A 22,506-nucleotide genomic window follows, 5' to 3' on the forward strand; every position below is an offset into this window, starting at 1 on the left:
CCCCAAGGTGAAGTCAGGCATCCTTAGCGTTGTTGAGGCAGTTGTAGAGATTAAGCAAGCTATTGCCCAGAAGTGCAGAGTGGGACTCATGATTAGAATAGGCACCGAGGCGAGAATTATCAGGTCCGAGGAAATCGAGCCTGAGACCCGCCGAGGCGGGAATTGAACCCTGGTCCCGACCAGACTACTGCATCAGGGTCTGCCGCTCTAACCATTGAGACACACTTCTCTCTAGTGCAAATGAGTCAGAACATTCACGCCCTGGGAAATATTTCATTGAAGCTGTGAGGTTTTTCTGCAGAAAATCGATTAAGGCCATGTCTGTTCTGATGCCGGATAAAATACCCCAGAGCTTTGATCGGTTCCCTCAGAATACTGTTGTGGTCTACCAAACTCTGAGTCCTTTGTACGTTGAGCCAGCCAACTACTTTAACCACAGAATCCAACAGAGAGATAAGTCTAGAACAGCGTGGTTCTTGCTTATTACCTTTTTTAAAATACCAGTAAGATTAAATCTGTATGCCAGGATGGTGTAATTATGGAGTTAAAAGCTGAGTTACCGGCATGGGTGATAACAAGGGCCCACAACTCCTGATTACTTTGCAGTGGCCCATAGGGACCTCATCTGGGCATGGGGAGTTGCCCAAAGGGCTCTCGAAGATCGCAGTAGTTACCTTTTGTAGTTCAAACTCAATGGAAATGGAATAAATATGTGTTGGTATGTCGCTATCCAGTACTAAGTGACCATCCAGATGGTAGATTGACTTGAAACGATGAACCTGCTCAGCGGCCTTAAAGTGAATGACAGGGCAGACATCCACCCCAGTGTTTAGTGACTGCGAGTTAGGAAAATGCTACTTACCAGTATGCATCTGTTCTTGGCATGTAGAGCTAGAGATTCGTACACTTTTGCAATACATCGCCACCTGGTGTTGGGCTCGGATGATTGCAGGTTGTTGTCTTCTTGGAAGAAGTCTTTGTAGTCACGAGATAGGTGACTCCTCCCTTGGACAATTCTGCGCATGGTCATCGACTCCATCCTCAGATTGTTTTTCGCTATGATGGGAAATGATGGAGTTAGTAGAAGTAAAGAGAAAGGATGTCCATGCGTGTGCATCTAAATAAGATGAGAACTGGAACGGATACAAGTCCCGGGGAGGCGGGAGGGCATGTACGAATCTGCAGCTCTACATGCCAAGAACAGATGCATACTGGTAAGTAGCATTTTCCGTTCGAGGCATACGAGCTGCAGATCGTACACTTTTGCATCGATTGTGCAGCAGTGTCTCTCCTAGCGGTGGTCGCTTGTATCCGCTGCAGTATTTTGAAACAGTGTTCTAAGGACAGCTTGGCCCACTGCAGCTTGCTGCATGGCTTGCACATCAACACAACAGTGTTTAGTGAAGGTGTGTAGTGTAGACCATGTTGCTGCCTTGCATATGTCCTCTAGTGGTATATTTCCTAAGAAAGCCATAGAGGCTCCTAGTTTGCGAGTGGAGTGTGCTCTATGAGGAACTGTAAGTGTACGTTTAGCTTTTTGATAGCTTATTTGTATACACTTTACAATCCACCTGGCGATTCCCCCCTTAGAGATGGGGTTGCCTTTGTGTGAGGGAGAGAAAGATACAAATAATTGTTTTGTCTTTCTAAAGGATTTGGTCCTATCTGTGTAGTATAACAGGGCTCTTCTAACATCTAAGGTGTGTAAAGCCCTTTCTGCCACAGAATCTGGGCTTTGGAAAAACACAGGTAACTCTGCTGCTTGGTTAAGATGAAAAGGAGTAATAACCTTTGGCAGAAATTTCGGATTAGGCCTAAGAACCACTTTATTAGGATGTATTTCAAAAAATGGTTCTTGTATTGTGAATGCTTGTATTTCACTAACTCTTCTGAGAGAGGTGATGGCAACAAGGAAAGCAGTTTTCGGAATTGCAATTCACACTTGTGTAAAGGCTTGAAAGGGGGTCCCATAAGTCTTGTAAGGATAATGTTTAGGTTCCATACCGGAGCAGGTGGTAACCTAGGTGGGATTATTCGTTTTAATCCTTCCATGAATGCTTTTATTGCAGGTACTCTGAAGAGAGATAGATGTTGCCTATTCTGTAAATAGGCTGCAATTGGTGCCAGTTGCAGGCATATGGAAGAATAAGCCAAATTGGACCTTTGTAGATGTAAAAGGTAACAAATTATATTTTGGATGGAAGCATCCAGTGGATCAATGTTATTATTGTTACAATATATTGCAAATCTTTTCCACTTAGCGGCATAACACGCTCTGGTAGTGGGTCTTCTAGCTTCTTTAATTATGTTCATACAGTCTGGTGGCAGGTTTAAGTAACCAAACTCTAAGACTTCAGGTTCCAGATCGCCAAATTCAGTTGGCTTGGTTCTGGGTGTCTTATTTATCCATGGTTCTGTGTTAACAGGGAGGGCGTGAGCTTTAACTTTTGATGTGGAGCCAGTGAGAGTTCTAGTAGTGTGGTGAACCATGACTGGCGTGCCCATGTGGGAGCTACTAGTATTAGCTTGAGAGACTGTTGTCTGAGCTTGCGCACTACTAGTGGCATGAGTGGGAGAGGCGGAAAAGCGTACGCAAATCTGCCTGACCAATTCATCCATATCGCATTCCCTTCCAACCGTGGGTGTGGAAACCTGGCGGCGAAGGTTGGGCATTTTGCGTTTTCATGGTTGGCAAACATCTATCTGTGGATGCCCCCACATTATGAAGAATGGTTGAAGCACTTGTGGATGTATTTCCCATTCGTGAATCTGTTGTGATTGTCGACTCAACAGATCTGCTATCTGATTGTGAATTCCTGGAAGGTGTTCTACTGTCAGGTGTATGTTTTGAGGAATGGCCCATCTCCAAATGTTCTGCGCGAGCTGGGACAGTTGTAGAGAGTGTGTCCCCCCCCTGTTTTTGTATATAGTACATGGCTGTCATATTGTCCGTACGGATTAAGACAGCTTTGTTTTGTACTTGCACTTGAAACGTTTTGAGTGCTAGGAACATTGGTAGCAGCTGTAGATGGTTGATATGGAACATTTTTTGTTGGTTGTTCCATTGGCCTTGTGTGGTATATTGTAAGAGATGGGCTCCCCATCCTGTAGGGATGCGTCTGTTGTGAGCACTATCTATGGAACAGGATCTAGGAACGGCCGTCCTCTTGTCAAGTTTTTGGTGCTCCACCATTGCAGAGAGCGATATGTACGGACATCTACCAACACCAGATCTGTGAGCTGACCTTGAGCCTGATTCCACTGTCGTGCTAGACATTCCTGTAACGGACGCATTTGCAGTCTTGCATGTGGAACTATGAAGATGCAAGATGCCATCATGCCTATCAGTCTCATGAACACTTTGGCTTGGAGAGACTGCTGGTGTTGAAAAATGGAGACTAAGTTCTGAATGCTCTGTATCCTGGCTGGACTGGGATACGCTAGAGCTGTAGATGTGTTTATGGTAGCTCCTAGATACTGATGAACGTGCGAAGGCTCTAGGTGAGACTTGGTGTAGTTTATGGTAAACCCTAAGTTGTGCAGTTTTCGAATTGTTTGCTTTGTGTGTTGGACACATTGACTGAATGATTTTGCTTTTATGAGCCAATCGTCTAGGTAAGGGAAGACATGTATCTGTTGTCTTCTGAGATGTGCTGCTACTACTGCTAAGCACTTTGTGAACACTTGTGGTGCTGTTGTGACCCTGAATGGAAGGACTTTGAATTGATAGTGTTGTCCTTGTATGACAAACCTTAAATACTTCCTGTGAGCAGGATATATGGGAATGTGAAAGTAGGCGTCCTTTAGGTCTAGTGTTGAAAGAAAATCACCTTGTTGTAGTAGTGGGAGTACTTGTTGTAAAGTGATCATGTGAAAATGATCTGATTGTCTGTAATGGTTGAGGGGCTTGAGGTCGAGAATTGGCCGTAGTGTCCCGTCCTTCTTGGGGATTAGAAAGTACAGGGAGTAAACTCCTGTTCCCTGTTCTTCTAAAGGAACTAATTGAATAGCATCCTTTTGTAGAAGTGCTAGAACTTCCTGTTGAAGCAGAGTCATATGGTCTGTAGACATTGGACGCTGCCTGGGTGGTATGTTTGGGGGGTTTGCTGTGAGTTCTAGGCAGTAGCCATGTTGGATAATTTGTCTCACCCACCTGTCTGTTGTGATGGAATTCCAGACAGGTAGGAACTATGATAATCTGCCCCCCACAGGAGTGGAATGCTGTAGGGGAGGCAGAGGGAAGTCACTGTTTGGGAGTGGAGGAGAAGCGGTTGTTACCTTTACCTCTACCTCTACCTCTTCCCTTATTATTATTGCCTCTGTATCCTCCTCTAAAGTAGCCTTTGTTGGAGGAGGTTTGTGTGTGTTTTGAAAGATGATGTCGTATCTGCGCCGGTTTGCTTAGTACCTCCTCTATAAAAGGAGCGGCGAAAAGAACTTCTAGTTTGTGCAGATTGTAATGCACCCATAGACTTAGCTGTGTCTGTCTTTTTTCATTTTTTCCAGTGTAGTGTCTACTTCCGGCCCAACCAATTGGTTTTGATTGAAGGGCTGGTTCAAGATGGTAGTCTGAACCTCCGTTTTAAACCCTGAAATGCGTAACCACGCGTGTCGTCTGAGTATAACACTAGTATTGACTGCTCTGGATGCTGTATCAGCTACGTCTAGTGCACATTTAATTGAGGCATTAGATATTAATTTGCCTTCTTGTATGAGCTCTGTTGCCTGATCTTTGTATTGATCTGGGAGGTGCTCTAGCAGTTTTTCTAATTGGTCGTAGTGAGCCCTGTCATATCGTGAGAGCAGGGCTTGTGTATTTGCTATGCGCCATACATTTGTAGCCTGCGCAGCAATCAGTTTCCCTGACGCATCAATAACTTTGGACTCCTTGTCAGGTGGGGGCGTGTCACCAGAAGTCTGGGAATTAGCCCTTTTCCGTGCATTGGACACTACTAAAGAGTCTAGTGGCAGATGCCCCTTAATGTAGACTGGATCAGATGGTGCTGGTCTATATTTCTTTTCTATTCTTAGATTTAACACTCTACAACGTACCGGGTCTTTAAATATTTCTGGAGCATGTTTAATGACTCCTTTGATCATGGGTAGTATTTGCGTAGACCTTTGTGACTGCTCAAATGTATCAAGTAAAAAATCCTCATCAATAGCATCAGAGTGCATTGAAACCCCGTGGTAAAGGGCAGCTCTATTTAAGAGATGATTAAACCCAATACTATCTTCTGGAGGGGAAGGTTTTGTTGGGTAGGATGGAGGATCAGGAATGTCGGGCCCATTGTGCGGTGGGAAGTCATATAAATTATCCTCTCTAGGATATGTATCTGCATTGATATCTTCATCTACAGGGTATGCATTTGGCTCTGGTATGTCATTCCCTCCACCTAGATCATACTCCTACAAGTGTGATGTGATGATGCAGGAGATTGAACAGGAGAAACTGCAGGTGAAAAGTAAGGAGGGATAGGAGAGGTGAAGGAGAGGAAGGGTGCATTGGAGAAGTTGCACAATCTTTCTTTTTGGCAGGGACCACAGGTAGAAGTGGTGTGTCTGCTGGTCTCTTCTTGTAAGGAATAGCTTCCACATGTCCAGTTTTTTGGTTGTTATGGACTCTCTTTTGTTTAAGATCTGGTCTAAACAGTTCTTCTTTCTCTGCAACTTTCTTCGGCGTCAATTTTTTCGGTGCCGATAGGGGTTGTTTTGTGTTTTTTGCTGTAGGAGGCGTTACAGAGTCCCGTGGCAAATTCTTTGGTGCCGAAGGTGGTTTTGGCTTGGTAGGCTTTTTAGAGGGTTTAGGTGTCTCTGAATCAGGCCTTGGAGTCTTTGGTACCGAGGTTGGAGTTTTTGGAATAGAGACAGGTCTTGTTGGCCTTGAGGCTTCGGACGCTGGCTTTCCATCCTTATTTTTGGAACCGGAAGGTTTTGGATCCGGAGCTTTTTGCGGATCCGGTACAGTTTTCGGCTTCGGCACCGGTGCATCTTTTGGTTTGGGTGCCGAAGGATCTTTGTCTTTGGGCACCGAAGGGCGTTTTGGCTTCGGTGTCGAAGAATCCTTCGGTGTCGAAGGATGTATATGTTTCGGTGCTGAAGGAAGAGGTGGAATTGGCACGTGTGGTTTTGTCGGTGCCGAGGCACTGGAAGGCGTAGTTGTTTTCCTCAGAGCCAAGCCCGAAGGCGGGGCGTTTGAGGGAATATTTCGGTCTCTACTGGGCCCCATTGGTGGAGTGCTGACCGTTGCCTTTGGCTTGGGTAGTGTCTGTTGTGCAGAGTACTCACGGGTTGACGATATGGGATCGAGTCATCTGAGTCCTCCGCCTCTGATATGATCTGGAGATCAGGCGAGTCTTCCTCGGCGGCGAGTGGAGCCTCGTCTTCGGAGATGTCCGCGCCCTCGGAGATGTCTTCTTCGACGATCTCCTCCTCGAAGATGGCCTCTGGTGCTGGGGCCGTTCTCCTCATTTCGTGTCGACGGGCCCTCCGATCCCGAATGGTCTTTTTCGATCGGAAGGATGCACAAGCTGTGCAGGTCGACTCGTCGTGTTCCGGCGATAGACAGAGGTTGCAGACCACGTGATGGTCGCTATGAGGGAATTTTGCTCGACATACCGGGCATCTCTTGAATGGAGTTCTGTCCAAGAGGCGCAGGCCGTACGGCGCCGATAGGCCCAACGGCCCGCTTCAACGCACCGGAATTTAGCTGGTGATGTCGAAAAGTCTATTCGATGTCGAAAATGTTTGTATAAAGTTTTTACGCTTCGAAGTTGCTGAAAAAGTTTTTTCTAGCCAGAGCGGAAAACTTTCATCCGAACCCAGTGGCGGAAAAAAACAACCTGAGGATGGAGTCGATGACCATGCGCAGTATTATCCAAGGGAGGAGTCACCTATCTCGTGACTACAAAGACTTCTTCCAAGAAGACAACAACCTGCAATCATCCGAGCCCAACACCAGGTGGCGATCTATTGCAAAAGTGTACGATCTGCAGCTCATATGCCTCGAACACAATTTTCCAAAATAAGCTTGTGTCTCTATGAGAACACAAACTAATTAACTTCTCCTAGGCTTCCCCTTTTAGTCTTAGCCTCCTGTCCCTTATGCCAATTTTATAAGTAGCTCTGCAACACCAGATACTCTCTTGGCCCCTGGGGGTGCTATTTAAAGCTGACCTCAGGCATCTATAAGCCATCCTGCAGTCCTTATTGAACCAGCTGGGTTGATAAGGGTTAGAATTTCTCAAGGGGCAAACAAGACTTTCTTAAAAATAAGGCAAATGTCGATAAAGCATTGATGATTGAGTGGTCGTATTTAATGTCATATGCTAAGCATTTATTTATTAAAACAATAGTGGCTCGATAATGTTGTTAAAAGGTTGTTATATCTACTGTCTTGGAGAGTAGCCGGAGTCCCAGGTGGCTCAGTGCCAAGCTACTATGGCCAGCATTGATACTTCTCTTAGAATTAATTGGTGAATTCAGCCTTATGACATTTGGATTATGGTCACTAAATCCACCGGCCATTGCACCCACAGACTGAACACAGGATGAGAGTGTACTGGTGAGAAAGATATAATCAATTGTAGTCCCACGATCCGATCCAGTTTGTTGGTGTTGGATTTCTAGTGTGTTAAAAATGTTCAGCTAAATGCCACAAATTATAATTGTTCGAGTACCTGTGTAATTTAACACCCCTGGTACCCAAGGGTGATTAGGAAGGAACCCCTGCTGAATAATCAAGAACTGTTGATCAAGAGCCAATTTTTGCACTGAAATCCCCCTGATAAGTAAATAAGAACAATTCAAACAGTCTAAAGTCTTTTCTCTAAGTACCCCAACAACACAGGAACACTACACTGCTTATTGTGAGAATATATATGTGTTGTTAAAGTTTAATTAAAAAAAGTTTATCTAGAGCAAACAAGCCAGAAAACCTGAATTCCTGAGTGTGGAGGGGGTGTTACAGTGACTTTACACTATAGAGATAAAAATGTTCTTGAGCTAGCTGCATGGTAATAAAGAACTACGGATTATCTCACAGGGTAGGTGATAGAAGCGGTCAACAAAACACTGCATTACAATTCTCTAGAGCTAAAAAGTATTGCGTTGTTCTCTAGAGCTAAAGTATCGCTTGGCCTTCAAGAGCTAAAGCATTGGTGATCCCTCCAAAGCTAAAGTAGCTGTGTGGCCTCCAAACCAAAAACACAAATAATAAATCAGGTTGTACTTACCCATGCTTGACTTGCAATCCAAGATATGGAAACCATTGTGCATACAAGCTGCCAGCAGTAGGTGAGCATGTGTGGGGTGCCACTTAAGCCTCCAGACTCCACCCTCGACATGGGTGTCACCCAAGGGACATTTCATTTGCCTTGTATCCCACAGGAGAACGTGCTCATCATAGCTAAAACATAAGCCAGGTTAAGTATTGCACACTTGAACACAAACTTCTGTTACACAGCCCTGATTAGACCATACATCCCATAACAACATTGTACTGCAATAATTTAAGGACCAATTTATAGCACACAGATAATATTGTGAACATATTTAAGTAGAACAGGAGAACGGATAGTTTGTCTTGGTACAAACTATAGCACTGCAGTGTTACTATGTGTCAATTACATAATTATCCTGCAGAGGCTATAAACATGTAGTTCTAACTAATCATGTAATCAAACAGCAATAGAGTGACCCAGTTTCCCATGTCACAGATTGCTCAGCTGTAATTCGGATGCCATGTTCGGATCTGTTCTCTTTCTTGATTTAAAGCAGTTCCGTAATCCACATCCCCTATCATTCGCCAGCATGATTTTTTAATGCACCTGTCCACTTCTCTCACTGATGGGTTAGTGTGCAAAGGATCATTAGGACACTGCCTCCTTCTTGAACTACCATGTGAGTGAGTGGTGGTCATTACCCGTCACTATCTTTCAAATGTCATGCGGACAGACATTAACCAATAGGACTTCCACCTCTTCCTATTCAGACATAAGGTGATAAAAATATATATTTTTTAAAAACTGGTGTGAAAACCACCTATATATGAGAAGATAGAAGTTGTTTTTTCAACTAACAACTGTTGGTTAAAAAACAGATACCACACCTTTATTTGTGTATCATATTCAATATAGCTAAATGCTTTAGGCAGAGCATGTTGAAGCCTTTTCTATTAAAACTGACATTTCCAGTAGCTAGCGGATAGGGAGTATCAATGTACGTGGAGGTAGCCTATAGCACGGAGCAGCAACAAGATCTGCCAGAAAATCACTAAAACAGGTAACACTTAGACTTTAACCACACAACACTCTTGCAGAATACTACATGGCTCCAGGAGCCATGAAGGTCCTATCCAAGCTAAAAATACAGAGGGTATGGAGATGCACTGGTAAGATACAGCTGCTCCATTCCCTTCCTGGCTAAGACTTTTTTTAAATATGGAAAACTGCAAAACAGACAAGGCTTTCGACCCCAACAAAAATGAAGCAGAAGGTTCGTACACAAGCATGAATGGATGCACACTACCTCTACGGGCCTTCTCCATGACAGATGACCCATTACAATATGGCTTAATTATACATAAACAATGTTTACCTCCCAGTTGCCAGTATATTCTCCATGTGAGGGTTGCTCTGGATGCTGCACACTCCCATTGTGTGTCTAAACAGGAAACACAACACAAAGTAACAATATTTGAAGACCAGCAGGCCACAGAAGAATGTAAAGACGGAAAAAATAATTATTTAGTGTCAAGTGCGATCTGTTGTGGATTCACATGCCTTTATCAGACTAAGAATCCCAATCTTTCTTTCGGTTTATCGATTAACACATAATAGTGCACACATGTATAAGACTTTCCTTTTCAAGCTTCACATCCTAGATAAAACACTACTATCTTTAACATTATTTTCAGATCAAGTTCTGCACACTACATTCCAATAACTGGAGTGTCAGTATAATTTACTTGGATTTTGAATCTCCTTGAAATTTTTGAGAGGTATATCCTTACATATAACGGGGATGATATAAACTGTGGTGTTATTGCTATGTTTGTTTCCCAGAACATCAGTTGCATTATGACAATATAAGGAGGTGGTGATACATTTCTCTGGCCTAGAACATTTACCATTCTTGGTAGATGGGACAGGTTTACAGGTGATTATTAGAAGACCACAACTAGTGGAGCGGTCCTTTCAACAGAGTTTGTGTCTTTGTCTCACTGTAGGGTTGTCCTTTTGAAGACCCGGATAAAATATGATACATAAAAGGGTGGAAACGTCGACCCTAAAGCATGTACATGTATTTTTATTGGCTTCTGCTTGGACCTGTTCTCCAAACTTGAGTCGGTTTTGTATAAAACACAGTGCAGACTTTTCTCCATGTTCATTATCTCTTTTTTGTTAACACTTATTGTGCACCTGATCTCACTTTTGATACGATTCACTGTGCTGTTCACTGGAACACCTTGATCATTAGGTTCATTTACATTATTGTGTTACGGGTATATGTGTAATTGCATTGAGTCATGTAATGGAAAATTACCTCCATATTTTTGATGACGTTTGCCTTACGGAATGCTAGCGTGGCTTCCTTGATGGAATCAGTATTTGTTTTATATGTTTAGTTATACAGCATATTAGCACAGAGCTTCTTGATGCTAAAGTAACACTGAACAGGTAAATATGAAAGGGCGAAGGGCAGAACAGACATAGCTATTATAATAGTGGGTACTTTCTCGTATAAGAATTCATGGACAACAGTGCTTTATAAGGCAGTCTGGAGAGGATAGGTAACCAATGTAAGGATCTGGGTTCAGGCATAATATGTGCTATTATTGTGGTGCCAATCACAATGCAATGCAAACGTTTGGTGTAATATATGCTCTTTTGGCAGATCCAATGACAATGCGATCCAAACATGTTGAATGACAGAAGCTGAACAGGACTGAAAGGTTTTCTGGTAAACTCGGCAACAGAGCTGGCAATAGCTTTCAAAATTCAGCTAAGAAAACATAGGGTGTTCAACCAAAGGTTGAGTTCACCAAAAAGGACAAAGTTACGCTCATCAATTGCATGCATTGGGATCTCCTCTATAAAAGAGAAGAGTTTTGCAAGAGCGAGATTAGGTGGTCTATAGGTAAGAATAGCATTGACAGTCAATGGGCCTTCAGTGAGACAAAAAGTGTCTCGATTTCATTATTAAACTGTGTCTGAATCATTTGAACCGGTATAGGCTGATGAGTGATGACAGCTTCTCAGCCCCTCACTCTGTCAGTCCTATCCTTCTCGTAGTTTTAAAGATATCAGGTACTAGGGCAACAAGTCAGGAAGCACTATTGTCGGTCATAAACAATAAATATCACAGAGGAAGAACAGGCCCGCAATTTTAAATCTATGTTCTATTGCAGACATAACTTGCACAAAATGGCATCAAGATAGTATTCATTTACTCCTGTACATAGAGCAAAGTACTCTCTACGAAGGATCAGTGTGATAAAGATTTTAGTTGTTGAGAGCGTGAATAGTGTGGGTTGAGAGTAAGGGAAGCAGCCGGTTGAGAGAATACCTCTTCGTAAACTCACCCGAGTTTGAGGAAGGTGCTGAGGTAATCTGGTCAGCACAGGTGGTGGTATGACAGCACGGACAAGCTTGCCAGTGGCCTCCCTGGTGCGGGGACAGAGTGCTGATGGGATTAAGTAGCATCCGGCCAGCTTGCATATTACCAAAGAAAAGGGAACCTTGACAGAAAACCAAGACGGCCACTAGACAATGCCACGACCTGGTCTTTTACCAAGATGACAGATGTATAATAGTATTAGTGAGTGTAGGTTCAGGCAGGATAAAATCACAAAATTACACAAGTGCCTGGATACCTTAAAATATAGTTGAAGTATGGCACCGGTTATTAGATACAAGAATCCGCCTTTCTGGAGATTGGGGAGGGTCTTATGAATCCATGAAAGATATCAATGCTGGAGCTCTACATCTAGAGATACATTAATTTCTTTTCCAGCACTAGTTTTTCCATAAAAGCACATTCATTCTTTGCTCACAAAGGAGCTATCCGTGGTAGGTGGAGTAGTGCCACAAATAAAACAATTTTTCACATTCAGTTGATTTGCAAAGCATAACTGTCAAAACGTGGTATTTCCTGATTCAAAACACAGAAGTGCGATTTGTGAACAAGTAGTTATATGATGGCTAGTGAGGGATCAAGTGCTATTTCAGTGCCAGCTGAAAATCAAAATGATTCTTAAACTTTGAAGTTATGAGGACTGTTCATCTCAGAACTTCATGAAGTCATGGAATGGATTTTCTAATATTGGGGGCATTCAGAGAGAGTGGGCTAAAGGAAGAGAAAACAATAAAAGACCTGTCAACAGTAACCCTATTTTGTGGTACCTAGCAAAGGCAGGGAATGTTCTTTTTTTGCAGTTGCTAAAAAAGTTGTTTCACAGGAGTTTCCTGTACTTGAAATAGGTTTTAAAGTACTGATGTATCCAGCTTTTATTCATGGAATATTACTCTGCCTCTTGAGATTTTCAGTCGTTTTATTTTCGACTTAAAGCTCCATCAGAAATCATTGTATTTGTTAAGTTGGGTGTTTTATCCATAAACAGATGGCACAATTACATTTTAGAATTCTCAAAAACATAATTGTTTGATGTTTTCTTTTCCCAGGATCGATATGCGCATGGCTTATTATGCCCCGACTGGGTACATCTATTTAAGGGAGACCAGAGGTGTCAGACATCTTTCCTTTACTGATCTAGCCATGATTGGGGTGCTCCTCTCCAAGCCCTTGTGGTCAACGAAATAACTTCTGATCCATAATAGGAATAGGCTGTTATGTGTAGAGCATATAGTACCTTTGCTGGCACAGCTTAAGAGCGCTTTACCTAAAGGCGGAAAAAGGCTAAATAAGGCCTTTTTAGGAGTAAGGAAGAGCAATATCCTTGTGGAATAGCATTCAGCCAGACAACAAGTTGCCTAGTGTTCATCTGAGATTACCAGGTGTGGGAACACCAGACCTGGTTTTAGCGGGTGTTAATTTGCACATAGTAAAACCACCGGGTACCTTGGGGCTAAGGTACATTGTAAAAAAAAAGAAGAAAAAATAAATAAAATCAAGCTCATATTATCAGTTTTTAATAAGGATGCCTAACTCTCCACCTGCTTCCATGACTGTATGCTTGCAATCAGTTAATGGATTAACATACACTGCCTAAAGTTCAAGTCAGGTAAAACTGAGGTGGTACTGTTTGGTAACCTCTCTCCAGCTTGGGCCCATTGCTGGTGGCTGGAAGAACTAGGCCTTCTTCCCTTCCCAAGTGTCCAAGGCCAAGAACCTAGGAGTTCAAATTGACAAGCTGAACTTTGAAAGCCAGGTTAATGCCACTGTCTCCTCCTGCTCCTATGCACTTAGGGTGATCCAAAAAATTATCCCTTTTATTCCAGCCAACACAAAAAAACCATCATCACTACCTTAGTCTTATAAATAAAATAAAAAAGACTACTGTAATGGCTTATATATGAACATGCACGAAAACCATCTGAACAGGAGTCTGATGGTGCAAACCGCAACTGCCAGGCTTCTCCTGGGAATTCCCATATGCCAATATCTTTCTCAGGAAATCCATAAGTTAAGCTGGCTTCCAGTAAGAAGTTGTATCAAGTTCAAAGCCCTCTGCATCACCCACAAGGCTTTGCACAATACTGGGCCGGAGTTTCTGAGGCACATCTTTGAGAGGTACAAACCTAGCAGACGTCTGAGTTCCTTAGGAGCCAAGACATTGGTGGTCCCTAGCTTTCAAAATGAAAAAATGAACTGGGAAGGAAGAAGCTTCATCACGGGAACAACAAAGCTCTGAAACCTCCTTACCCCCATATCAGGGCCTTGCCCACCCTGGTATCCTTTAGAATGGAGCTTAAAACAAGGCTTTTAAAATATGCGGGTCCTTTTCAATTGTGTTCAAGTGCAGTTAGCGCCAAGACACCTCAGGGTATACTGGCGCTCTATAAATCTTTTTAACATAACTATCTCCCTTGTGACTGGAGTGGAGTCCGTTGATGGGATGTCTTATCCTTTCAAGAAGGATGTATTCGTTTAGGATGTAGCAGCATACGACTTTCCAAGTAAAAGTGTCATACAGCAGGACAAGTTAATATTTAGAACATGAGACAGTAAACCGAATGGGTGGTATAACCAGAACCAGTGTGGTTGTAAATTGTACTTTTTGTTGTTGAGTGACCGAAAGAACAGGAAGGACATACAAACAATGCAAAGTATGTACAATTTGAGGAATATATATAACATTGACAGATTTATATTGTTAGTTTACTATGTGGGATAATTAATGTCACCTACAGGATACTGGATCACAAGCTCCTCCGATAAGGGCTCTGGCAATTCAAGAGGGTAAGAGAGGATTACAAGGTACCTATCCTCTTCCATGCCCTTAGTCTCAAAGCTGTAGAAGAGTGGACCCTTTACATTCAGGCCAAAGAAGAGGATTCCTAAAAGACAGTGAAGTTCTGAATGCTGGATTATAGAGCCTCTCAATGTTGAATGAGGATAACGAGGAGTCATCAGGAGACTCCATTGGCGATAACTCAGAGCTTTTTATGTCCAGTGCGAAAATCCTGTACGGGGCACAGGAAGAAAGGCTTCCCCTCACCATTCGTAGCAACAAATAAAAAAAACAAGGCAAATGGGTCTATCTTGCCAAGAACAGCATACCTAGCTCTGAGTCAAACATATTCCCTGTCCAACAGCCTCATAAATTACATTTCTTAAACGATCTAGGAATCCTTTAGTCAGTGAGCGAGGCAGTTAGTCTGGAACGCAGACCAAGCACACATGGTCGCCGTTTTTTTTCAAGATCTTTACAGCACATATAGGACTGGTTTCTGAGAGAGGTGGTTTGGTTGAAGAACCGGGAGAGGAGAGATAATACTTTACAGAAAACAATAAGAAGCAATCCTTTACAGAAAACAATAAGAAGCACTACTGGTGCACAATTAAACAACCATTAAAAATGCAATAGGTCTCGCCTTTTATTAAGTTAAAGCCATGTGCTTTGCTATACAATACCATTAGCAAAGCAAATGGCTTTAACTTAATCAAAGGCGAGACCAATTGCATTTTCAATGCTTGTTAGAACTGCCGGTGATAAAACCCTGACCCTGCTGCCTCCATCACGTCCATGGCAGGCAGGGGATAGGCAGGGCAGAAGGGGACAGGAACGAGCATACAGGGGCTATCAGTGGGCAGACAGGGGCAGTCACGAGCCAGCAGAGGACAAATGAACGGACAATCAGAGGACAGGCAGGTGAGGTAGCTGACGCGACCGGAGACCAGGCAGAGTACGAGCCATGGGGGTGAGGAACAGTCAAGGGAGGCAAAAGAGAGTTGGGGGAACCTAATCCCTATTAGGTTCCATGCTTTGAAACCCTGGAGATCACGTACCTGGGAGAGTGTGTTACTATGCCATAATGTTAATGTTAGTGAGATTTCTAAAGTGCACGAATAAACTGTGGTGTCTTGGCGCTGAACTGGAACGCAAACCCTGAGGAGAGTTGGATGGGGATGAGGATTAGTTTAAAAATAACCAAGTTTCCAAATCTTTTCTGAAGGAGAGGAGAGAGTTGGCCTCTCTCATATGTGGAGAGTGTATTCTATAACGTGGCCGCACAGTAGGCAATACTACGGCCTCCCCAACTCGCAGTTCGGATCCTTAGTACCAACATTAATGTGGCATTAGTAGATCTTAGCTGTCTGCCTGGGTGGTATCATGAGAAGAGGTTTTTCAAAAGGTACCTGTCCTATCCTATTCATTGCTTTATAGGCAAGGCAGAGTACCTTAAACCTAATACTTTGCGCCGCAGGCAACCAATGGAGCTTCTGGATCTCCCTCTTAAATTGATTGGTACTTGGGTATGTTCAGTAAAAGCCTGGCTGCAGCATTCTGCACCATCTGAAGTTTTTTCAGATGTTTCTGTAGCCCAAGGTATAGGCCATTACAATAATCTAATTTTGACAGCACCAAGGTTGTTACAACTGTTTTCCTGAGATCATTGGGAATGTAAGGCATTACCTTCTTAAGTTTCCTTAAGAGACAGAAGAGGCTGAGACTGTAGCGTTAGTTTGTTGGGAGTAGGGGAGTTTGCTGTCATATTAGTAAGGTTCCCCCTCCACCCCAAGAAGGATGTAGCGGTTCTCCATATTTGAGCTATTGTATATGTTTGTGGAAATATTATGCTGTGAAATCACGAATACACAACTGGTGATTATACAGCCATATTTGAATCCAATACCTCTATCACAATGCCAGTGCCAGCAGCAAGAAGCACCCAATGCTCTTCAATACACTGATGGTGACAAAGAGTACAATCTTCTCTTCCCCTCATTATATGGAGGGTTAATTTTATGGAAATTTACAAAATGCCAGTGGGCTAAACACGTATCATGAAACAAAGCAAGATTAGACACTTAGTACACCTATGGAAGAAAGCAAGTTTAGTTTGCTCATAAGTTCCAATATTTGTTGAGGAGATGACATTTCATGTCTCTTTTGAAACCAGGGAAGGAGGGGTTGCATAGTAGGTCCGGGGGGGGGGTTCCAAATGCATGTGTGGTGGAGCTTCTCAGAGGTCTAGTTCTTCCTGCTTTTGAGAGTTTGTGGTCTAAATAGTCAGGGGAATGTGAGTGGAGTGCTTTGTGGGTGATGCAGGCAGTCTTGAGAGTGGCAAAGTTTCCCATTGTTGTACTTCTGCCGCAAAGCTTTCCAGGAGGGGGGCTAAATTCAAGGAGTGAATACCTAGATATTTAAAATGCCAAGCTGACAGTTAGTAGCATTGGTTGATCAAACATAATGTTGCCTCTTCAGTCTGATTTTGTAGTTAAACTGTTTAAAACAATTACAAAACGTAGGCGTAATCTGCTTAACATAATTTGTTCTAGGATCCCACAATCAAAAGAATAAGGAAGAGACCTCTAGCTTTCTCGTTAAAGCAGAGACTGAGCACCTTTGTTTCTATGAGAACACAACACCCCACATGCTCTGTGAAACTGTAGAATTAAAACTGAAAACTAAAAGTTCCTAGAGCTGGCACGACGATGCATAGCCAATCACTGGGATAGCCCGACCTCTCAGACTATATTTAAATGACTGGCTGGCTTCCTGGAATAGGGAGGCTACTGAGAAGTGCCGGCTCCAGACGGTTCGCACTGATCTCGCAGAACTAGACCTTGAGCGTTGGGGTGCCATATTGGACAAGTTGGGTGATCACAAAACATTCCTGGGAGACGAGTCTGACTACCACACCGAATGGGGAAGACGCAGCCCCCACTGCGATCAGTAGTGGGACTGAGCTAGACAAGCCAATAAGCTCACACTTCCCTGCTCCCTCTACCGCTAGCGGGTCAACTTAAGAATCACAAACAACTCAACTGTACGCAGTGTTCCCTGATGTAATGCATGAATGTATAAGGATGCCTGATGTTGATCTGGCCCTCTTGTTTCTTTGCCCTTGCCAGGGAAGCTGCGGTTTTCACACCGTTCACATCAATAATGCGATGGTACTGGATAACAAAATGCTGCACTATTTTGTTTTGTATTGTACTGAACAGTGAATTAAAAGATTTTTTTAAAAAGAGTCAGAACCTTTATACAGTATAACAGGGTATATAGACCAGAGTACTCGCTCTCATTCTATCATCATTAGACATCTGTCCCTTTGTTACTGCAGAATGTGCATCTCAAATCGTGTGTTTTCTGCAGCTTTCTCTATCGATAATACTAGACTAAAACATTTCACAATTATATGTTTATAATAATATTTTACAAATGTAATGTGGACATGGGGTATATATATGACCTGGCATGTGTAAGTTATAAATGCCTTGCCTTCTGAAAGAGGCAATGCTTAGAATCAAAAGAAGCCTCGGACCTTAAAATGTTGTGTTGCTTGGCTGGACTCCTTACCTTTTGCTGGTAAACACAGGAGAGTCTGTCCCGGCTCTGAAATCCCACCCTCGGAGCATGCAGTCATCACCACCTACACAAACGGAGGTGAAATCTATCTTTAATCAACACAGGATTTACCAATATACAAGTTCTTCCATTTCAAAGTCAAACCTCTTATTGCTTTCCAACGTGTTTTCTTGCCAAAGCATCTGACTTACAGAAAATAGGTCATTCTCATCAGAGGCTGCTGCATGAGCCTGTGACCTCAGGGTAGTAGTGCACATTGCCCTAGTGATAATGCCCTGGCCCTAATTTCAGCAAAGATTCTACCTTGAAACTGATGTCATATATAGTGCTGTTGAATAGAAAATATATTGTTAAAATCTGACCACCGACACAAAATCTCAGGGAACAAATGTACCTATAGGCATATGAGAACATCGGAATGTTGAAAGCTCCTTTTAAGACAATGGAGTGGCTCTGGGCTTATAATGGCTGGTATTAGCCTTCTGCTTCAACATTCCAATGTTTGTCTTTCTGTTTCTCCCTTTTTAATTTAGTCAATTCTACACTTAGTGGGTGGAATGGTCCAATAGCCTAATAGCCCTTCGGCCTTGGCTATACCAATTTTTAAAGGCCCTCACCCTTGTTATAGGTCCTCGCCTGCGCTGTGGGCCTGTAACTCGGGTTCGGGGCTTGTAACAACCGGTATAGCCCTCGGAAGCGGGCTATAAGGCTATATTAAAAAACAGATGCTGCTAATGCGGAAATTGAAATGACAGTAACTAGCTCAGGCTTGCGATAAATCATTAACAAGTGTTGGATACTTCTGAACAGGTTCTACTTGGGCCAGGAGGCAATATATTTGGTGATCTCCTTAAGGGATAAAACTTGCAGCATAGCAGAAGTCTGCAGCACAGGCACATTTTGTGTTCACTTTTCTTTGAGATCTAGATGAACAACCAAAAATCCTGTGTATAGGCGTTACAGCCCATCTAAAGCAAGAAAAACGGACTTTGACTTAAACGGTGTGATTGTTCACTGTCCTTTCTCAATTTTCAAATGAACCTCAACTTAACTGGCATCTTCTGCATGACTCCTCTCTCGGATTATAGCCTGTAAAATACATGCCTGTCTGCCTTAATCTGTTACTCTACTTCTGCAAACTGGTCACACCTCATTTCATAGATCACAACCTCTCCTTCTTTGAAACTCTATCCCTCCAACCTAACAATACCAAACTCCTCTAACCTCTGTTCATCCCACCAACCACTTGCATTAACGCACATAGCCAGCACTAGTGATCACACTGACTCTTAATAATTAAATTTACCACAAACAAAATGTAGTGAGTTCCTTGAGAGCACAAGACTAACCCCAAAAACCAACAACAAACAATAACAGCTTGATTTACTAACCTTAGGTTATATGGAGCAAAGTGCAACTGGCCATAAAGGGCTTCAACAACTTGCCAAGTGTAGTAAGTACAATATAAACACAATTACAATATAATGCAACCAACCATTTGGAAGTGTGGGCTCGGGAGAAAAGACAAATATTTGAAAAATAAAACCAGCGAGTGAGCTGAAAATAGTCCAATAAACTTTTTAGCACCTTCAACAGAAATTTAGCATACTAAAGATCTGATGTCATGAAAACTGTGAGGGATTTTTTAAAATTAATTTGGAGCATCTCCTGGGAACACAGCTCAAAACTAGTGCTGAGATTTAAAAAAGAATTGCTCTGTGCAGGGCAGAAATCTAAAGAAGATGAAAATGGCATGGCAAGATCCAATTGTGTTTACCGAGATCTAAAATGTATTTGAGCTGCTGCATTCTAAATACATTTCAGTTAAAGGCTGGAAACACATTTTAGGAGACCTGTTACATTAGTTCATTTAAGGTAGAGCTGAAAAACAGTACAGTCATCCTTACATGGTACCATAGCATTCATTGTGGAACCGGGCCACACTCGCTAACCTGGCAGATACCTCAGAAATTATTAGAGTTTTCAACGACAGCTGTTTAGTAGTGGGGAGGAAATATGTTGGGTTATGTTAATTGTAATGCTTTGTCACACCATGTATCTCTTGCTGCTTCAATTGAAGGGGACTTTGGCCACAGCATCACCCATAAAAAACTGCAATATTTACCAGTAGTTTTGGTGCTGGAATAGTTATAGTGCACAGAACTGGTTCAATGTGTGAAACAGGTATTCAATCCAATGCAATAAATTATCACTACACTTCTCCATTTGCTCATTTCTTTGAGCTGACCATGGAAAGACTTGGCATGGAAAAAAGCATTAACATCAAATGACCAGCATAATCTGCAAACATTTTAAGATCGGCAATCACACAAACAGCCTGCTCGTCTACCTCCCCAGATATTACGTTACAAAACGTTATAGATTTCAGACCAGAATATACGATTTCTGTGTTCCAGTAGTCAAAAGCTGCAATCCATGCTTCATACTCGTGCCCCTTCCATTGTGAGAGGATGTCCATGGTTGGGGCTCCCTCATCGACCGACAGCAAGCTCAGCTGACCCTTGGAATCACTGCAGATCAGCTTCAGGGGATGACAGCTACAAAGGACAGAAATAACATCTTCAGACTAGAAAGGTGTGAGTTTAAAAATAGAAAATTGAACACCATTCACCACATTTTAATGGCTTTTAATATTTAAATGCATTATGTAGTGTATGGGATAAAGACATTGAGTTCAGACAATAAATACAAATACAGTTTGAAGCTGCAGAGTGTGCATTCTTGAGTTACTGCCTCACTACGGACACACTATGACTTGGCTAATGATATGCACTGCTGGTCCCAATAAAATACCCTTTTGCTGTTGCCAAAAAGCTCAAACAACTGACAAAAGGGACTAGAAGTAAACTATTACTTACCTGTTACTGAGGTTCTCCAGTATTTTTTATATTTTATTGATTCACATGCTCGAATCATCCCCATTGTCAAGCTGGGAGTCCCATGGTAGACATAGTAAGTAGTACACTGTTAAACATAGAGATAAAGGCTTTCATGTAATCACAACAGTAGCCTATTCAAGTCACTATAAAAGTTCCAAAACTCAACTAGAGTAATACACAGTCTTCACCACTCCTCACCCATGCCACCATTGTTAAGATTTCGAAGCACAAGTACTAAAGTAATTTCTTGCATACAAGAGTTGGAGAGGAAGGTGGGTTGCATATGAATCTAAGGAAGATACCAATACTGGAGAACTTTTGTTTACAGTTAAGAAACTTTTTTCTTCTCCAATACTGAATCTTTCATGAATTCACATGCTTGAATCAGAATACCAAAAAGTAACTAGAAACCGAGTATCATTTAGCAGCTGGAGGCTAAACAAGCTTACCTTACTGAAATAGATAATGTAGAACCGCTTGTTCTACTGCTGCATCCCTTTCTTTGGTCAAATCTAGACCTTAGAGCTGTATAGGTGTGTTTTTTCTTTTTGCTGGCCTGCATATGTTCACAATGGACACGTCGGCAAAGGGAGCTGTAGATGTACACCTCGAATGGAATGAGCTATCACTTTCCTTTGGAGAGGATAACCTACTCCTCTATGGCAAAACACTATGGCTGAAGAAACCAGCAACCTATACTTTGTTTTGACAATTGTCCTTTTCATGGATGACCATATGCCACAAGCATTTGCTTAGGCTTCCTAAATTGCTTGTCTGTGTCAATGTAAAACTTCACTAGGTCTAAAATAAACTCCCTTTGGGATACTTCAATTGCACACCACAATACTACCACACCACAAACAACAATCAACTATCACAGAATCAATATCACAGTAGTCAAAAACTCCAATATAAAAATATTTATTTGGTTGGTTAAAAAACCTTCTTTGTCTACTTATAAATAAAAGCTTTTGTTAATCATATGAATTGGTGTTGGACATATGAAAAAGACAAGATTCAAAGTTGAACTATGATTTACGATTGTGTTTGAAATTGCACTAATTGATTTGTATTTTTAACTATATATGTGATTTTATTGCTTGATATTTCTATGGGTCTTGTATTTTATACATTTTTAGAAAAAATCATAAAGAAGGAAGAAGATTTTTTTACCAACCAAATAAATATTTTCATATTGGAGTTTTTGGCTACTGTGATATTGATTCGGTGATAGTTGTTGTTTGTGGTGTGGTAGTATTATGATATGCAATTGAAGTATCCCAAAGGGAGTTTATTTTAGACCTAGTGTCATTATGGTGTCCTGTCCCTTTGGTGAGTTGGACACCTCTCTCTGTTTTAGAGAATGGAAAACTTCAACCATCTTTTAACATCTAAAGAATAAAGCGCTCTTTCTGCTGCTGTATTCAGGTTTGGTGAATAGGTTTTCAAAATCACTGTTTCATTTCAATGAAATTCAGATGGCACTTTAAGTATAAAATGCAGATTTGTCCTACACATGACTTGCATCTCTGAACTGGATGAACGGTTCTTTGATTGTTAAAATGCTTAATTACATCTTGCTGACTCTTTAAGCTGATGTTAGTGCTG

The 22,506-nt window shown here is 42.1% G+C and overlaps 1 protein-coding gene across 1 annotated transcript in view; it reads right to left on the reverse strand.

Annotated features, from left to right (window-relative positions):
* Positions 1 to 22,506, reverse strand: part of DPH7 (diphthamide biosynthesis 7) — a 118,147-nt gene that overhangs the window by 19,731 nt on the left and 75,910 nt on the right. Inside the window, exons 6-9 of the mRNA XM_078642114.1 lie at positions 20,390 to 20,556; positions 17,990 to 18,062; positions 9,598 to 9,663; positions 8,235 to 8,407 (exon numbers count right to left, since the gene is read on the reverse strand). Of these exons, the coding sequence (XP_078498240.1) occupies positions 8,235 to 8,407; positions 9,598 to 9,663; positions 17,990 to 18,062; positions 20,390 to 20,556 (479 nt within the window). The remainder of the gene's footprint in view (positions 1 to 8,234; positions 8,408 to 9,597; positions 9,664 to 17,989; positions 18,063 to 20,389; positions 20,557 to 22,506) is intronic.

This window comes from Lissotriton helveticus, chromosome 5_1 (genome assembly GCF_964261635.1).
Source record: "Lissotriton helveticus chromosome 5_1, aLisHel1.1, whole genome shotgun sequence".
NCBI lineage: Eukaryota > Metazoa > Chordata > Amphibia > Caudata > Salamandridae > Lissotriton > Lissotriton helveticus.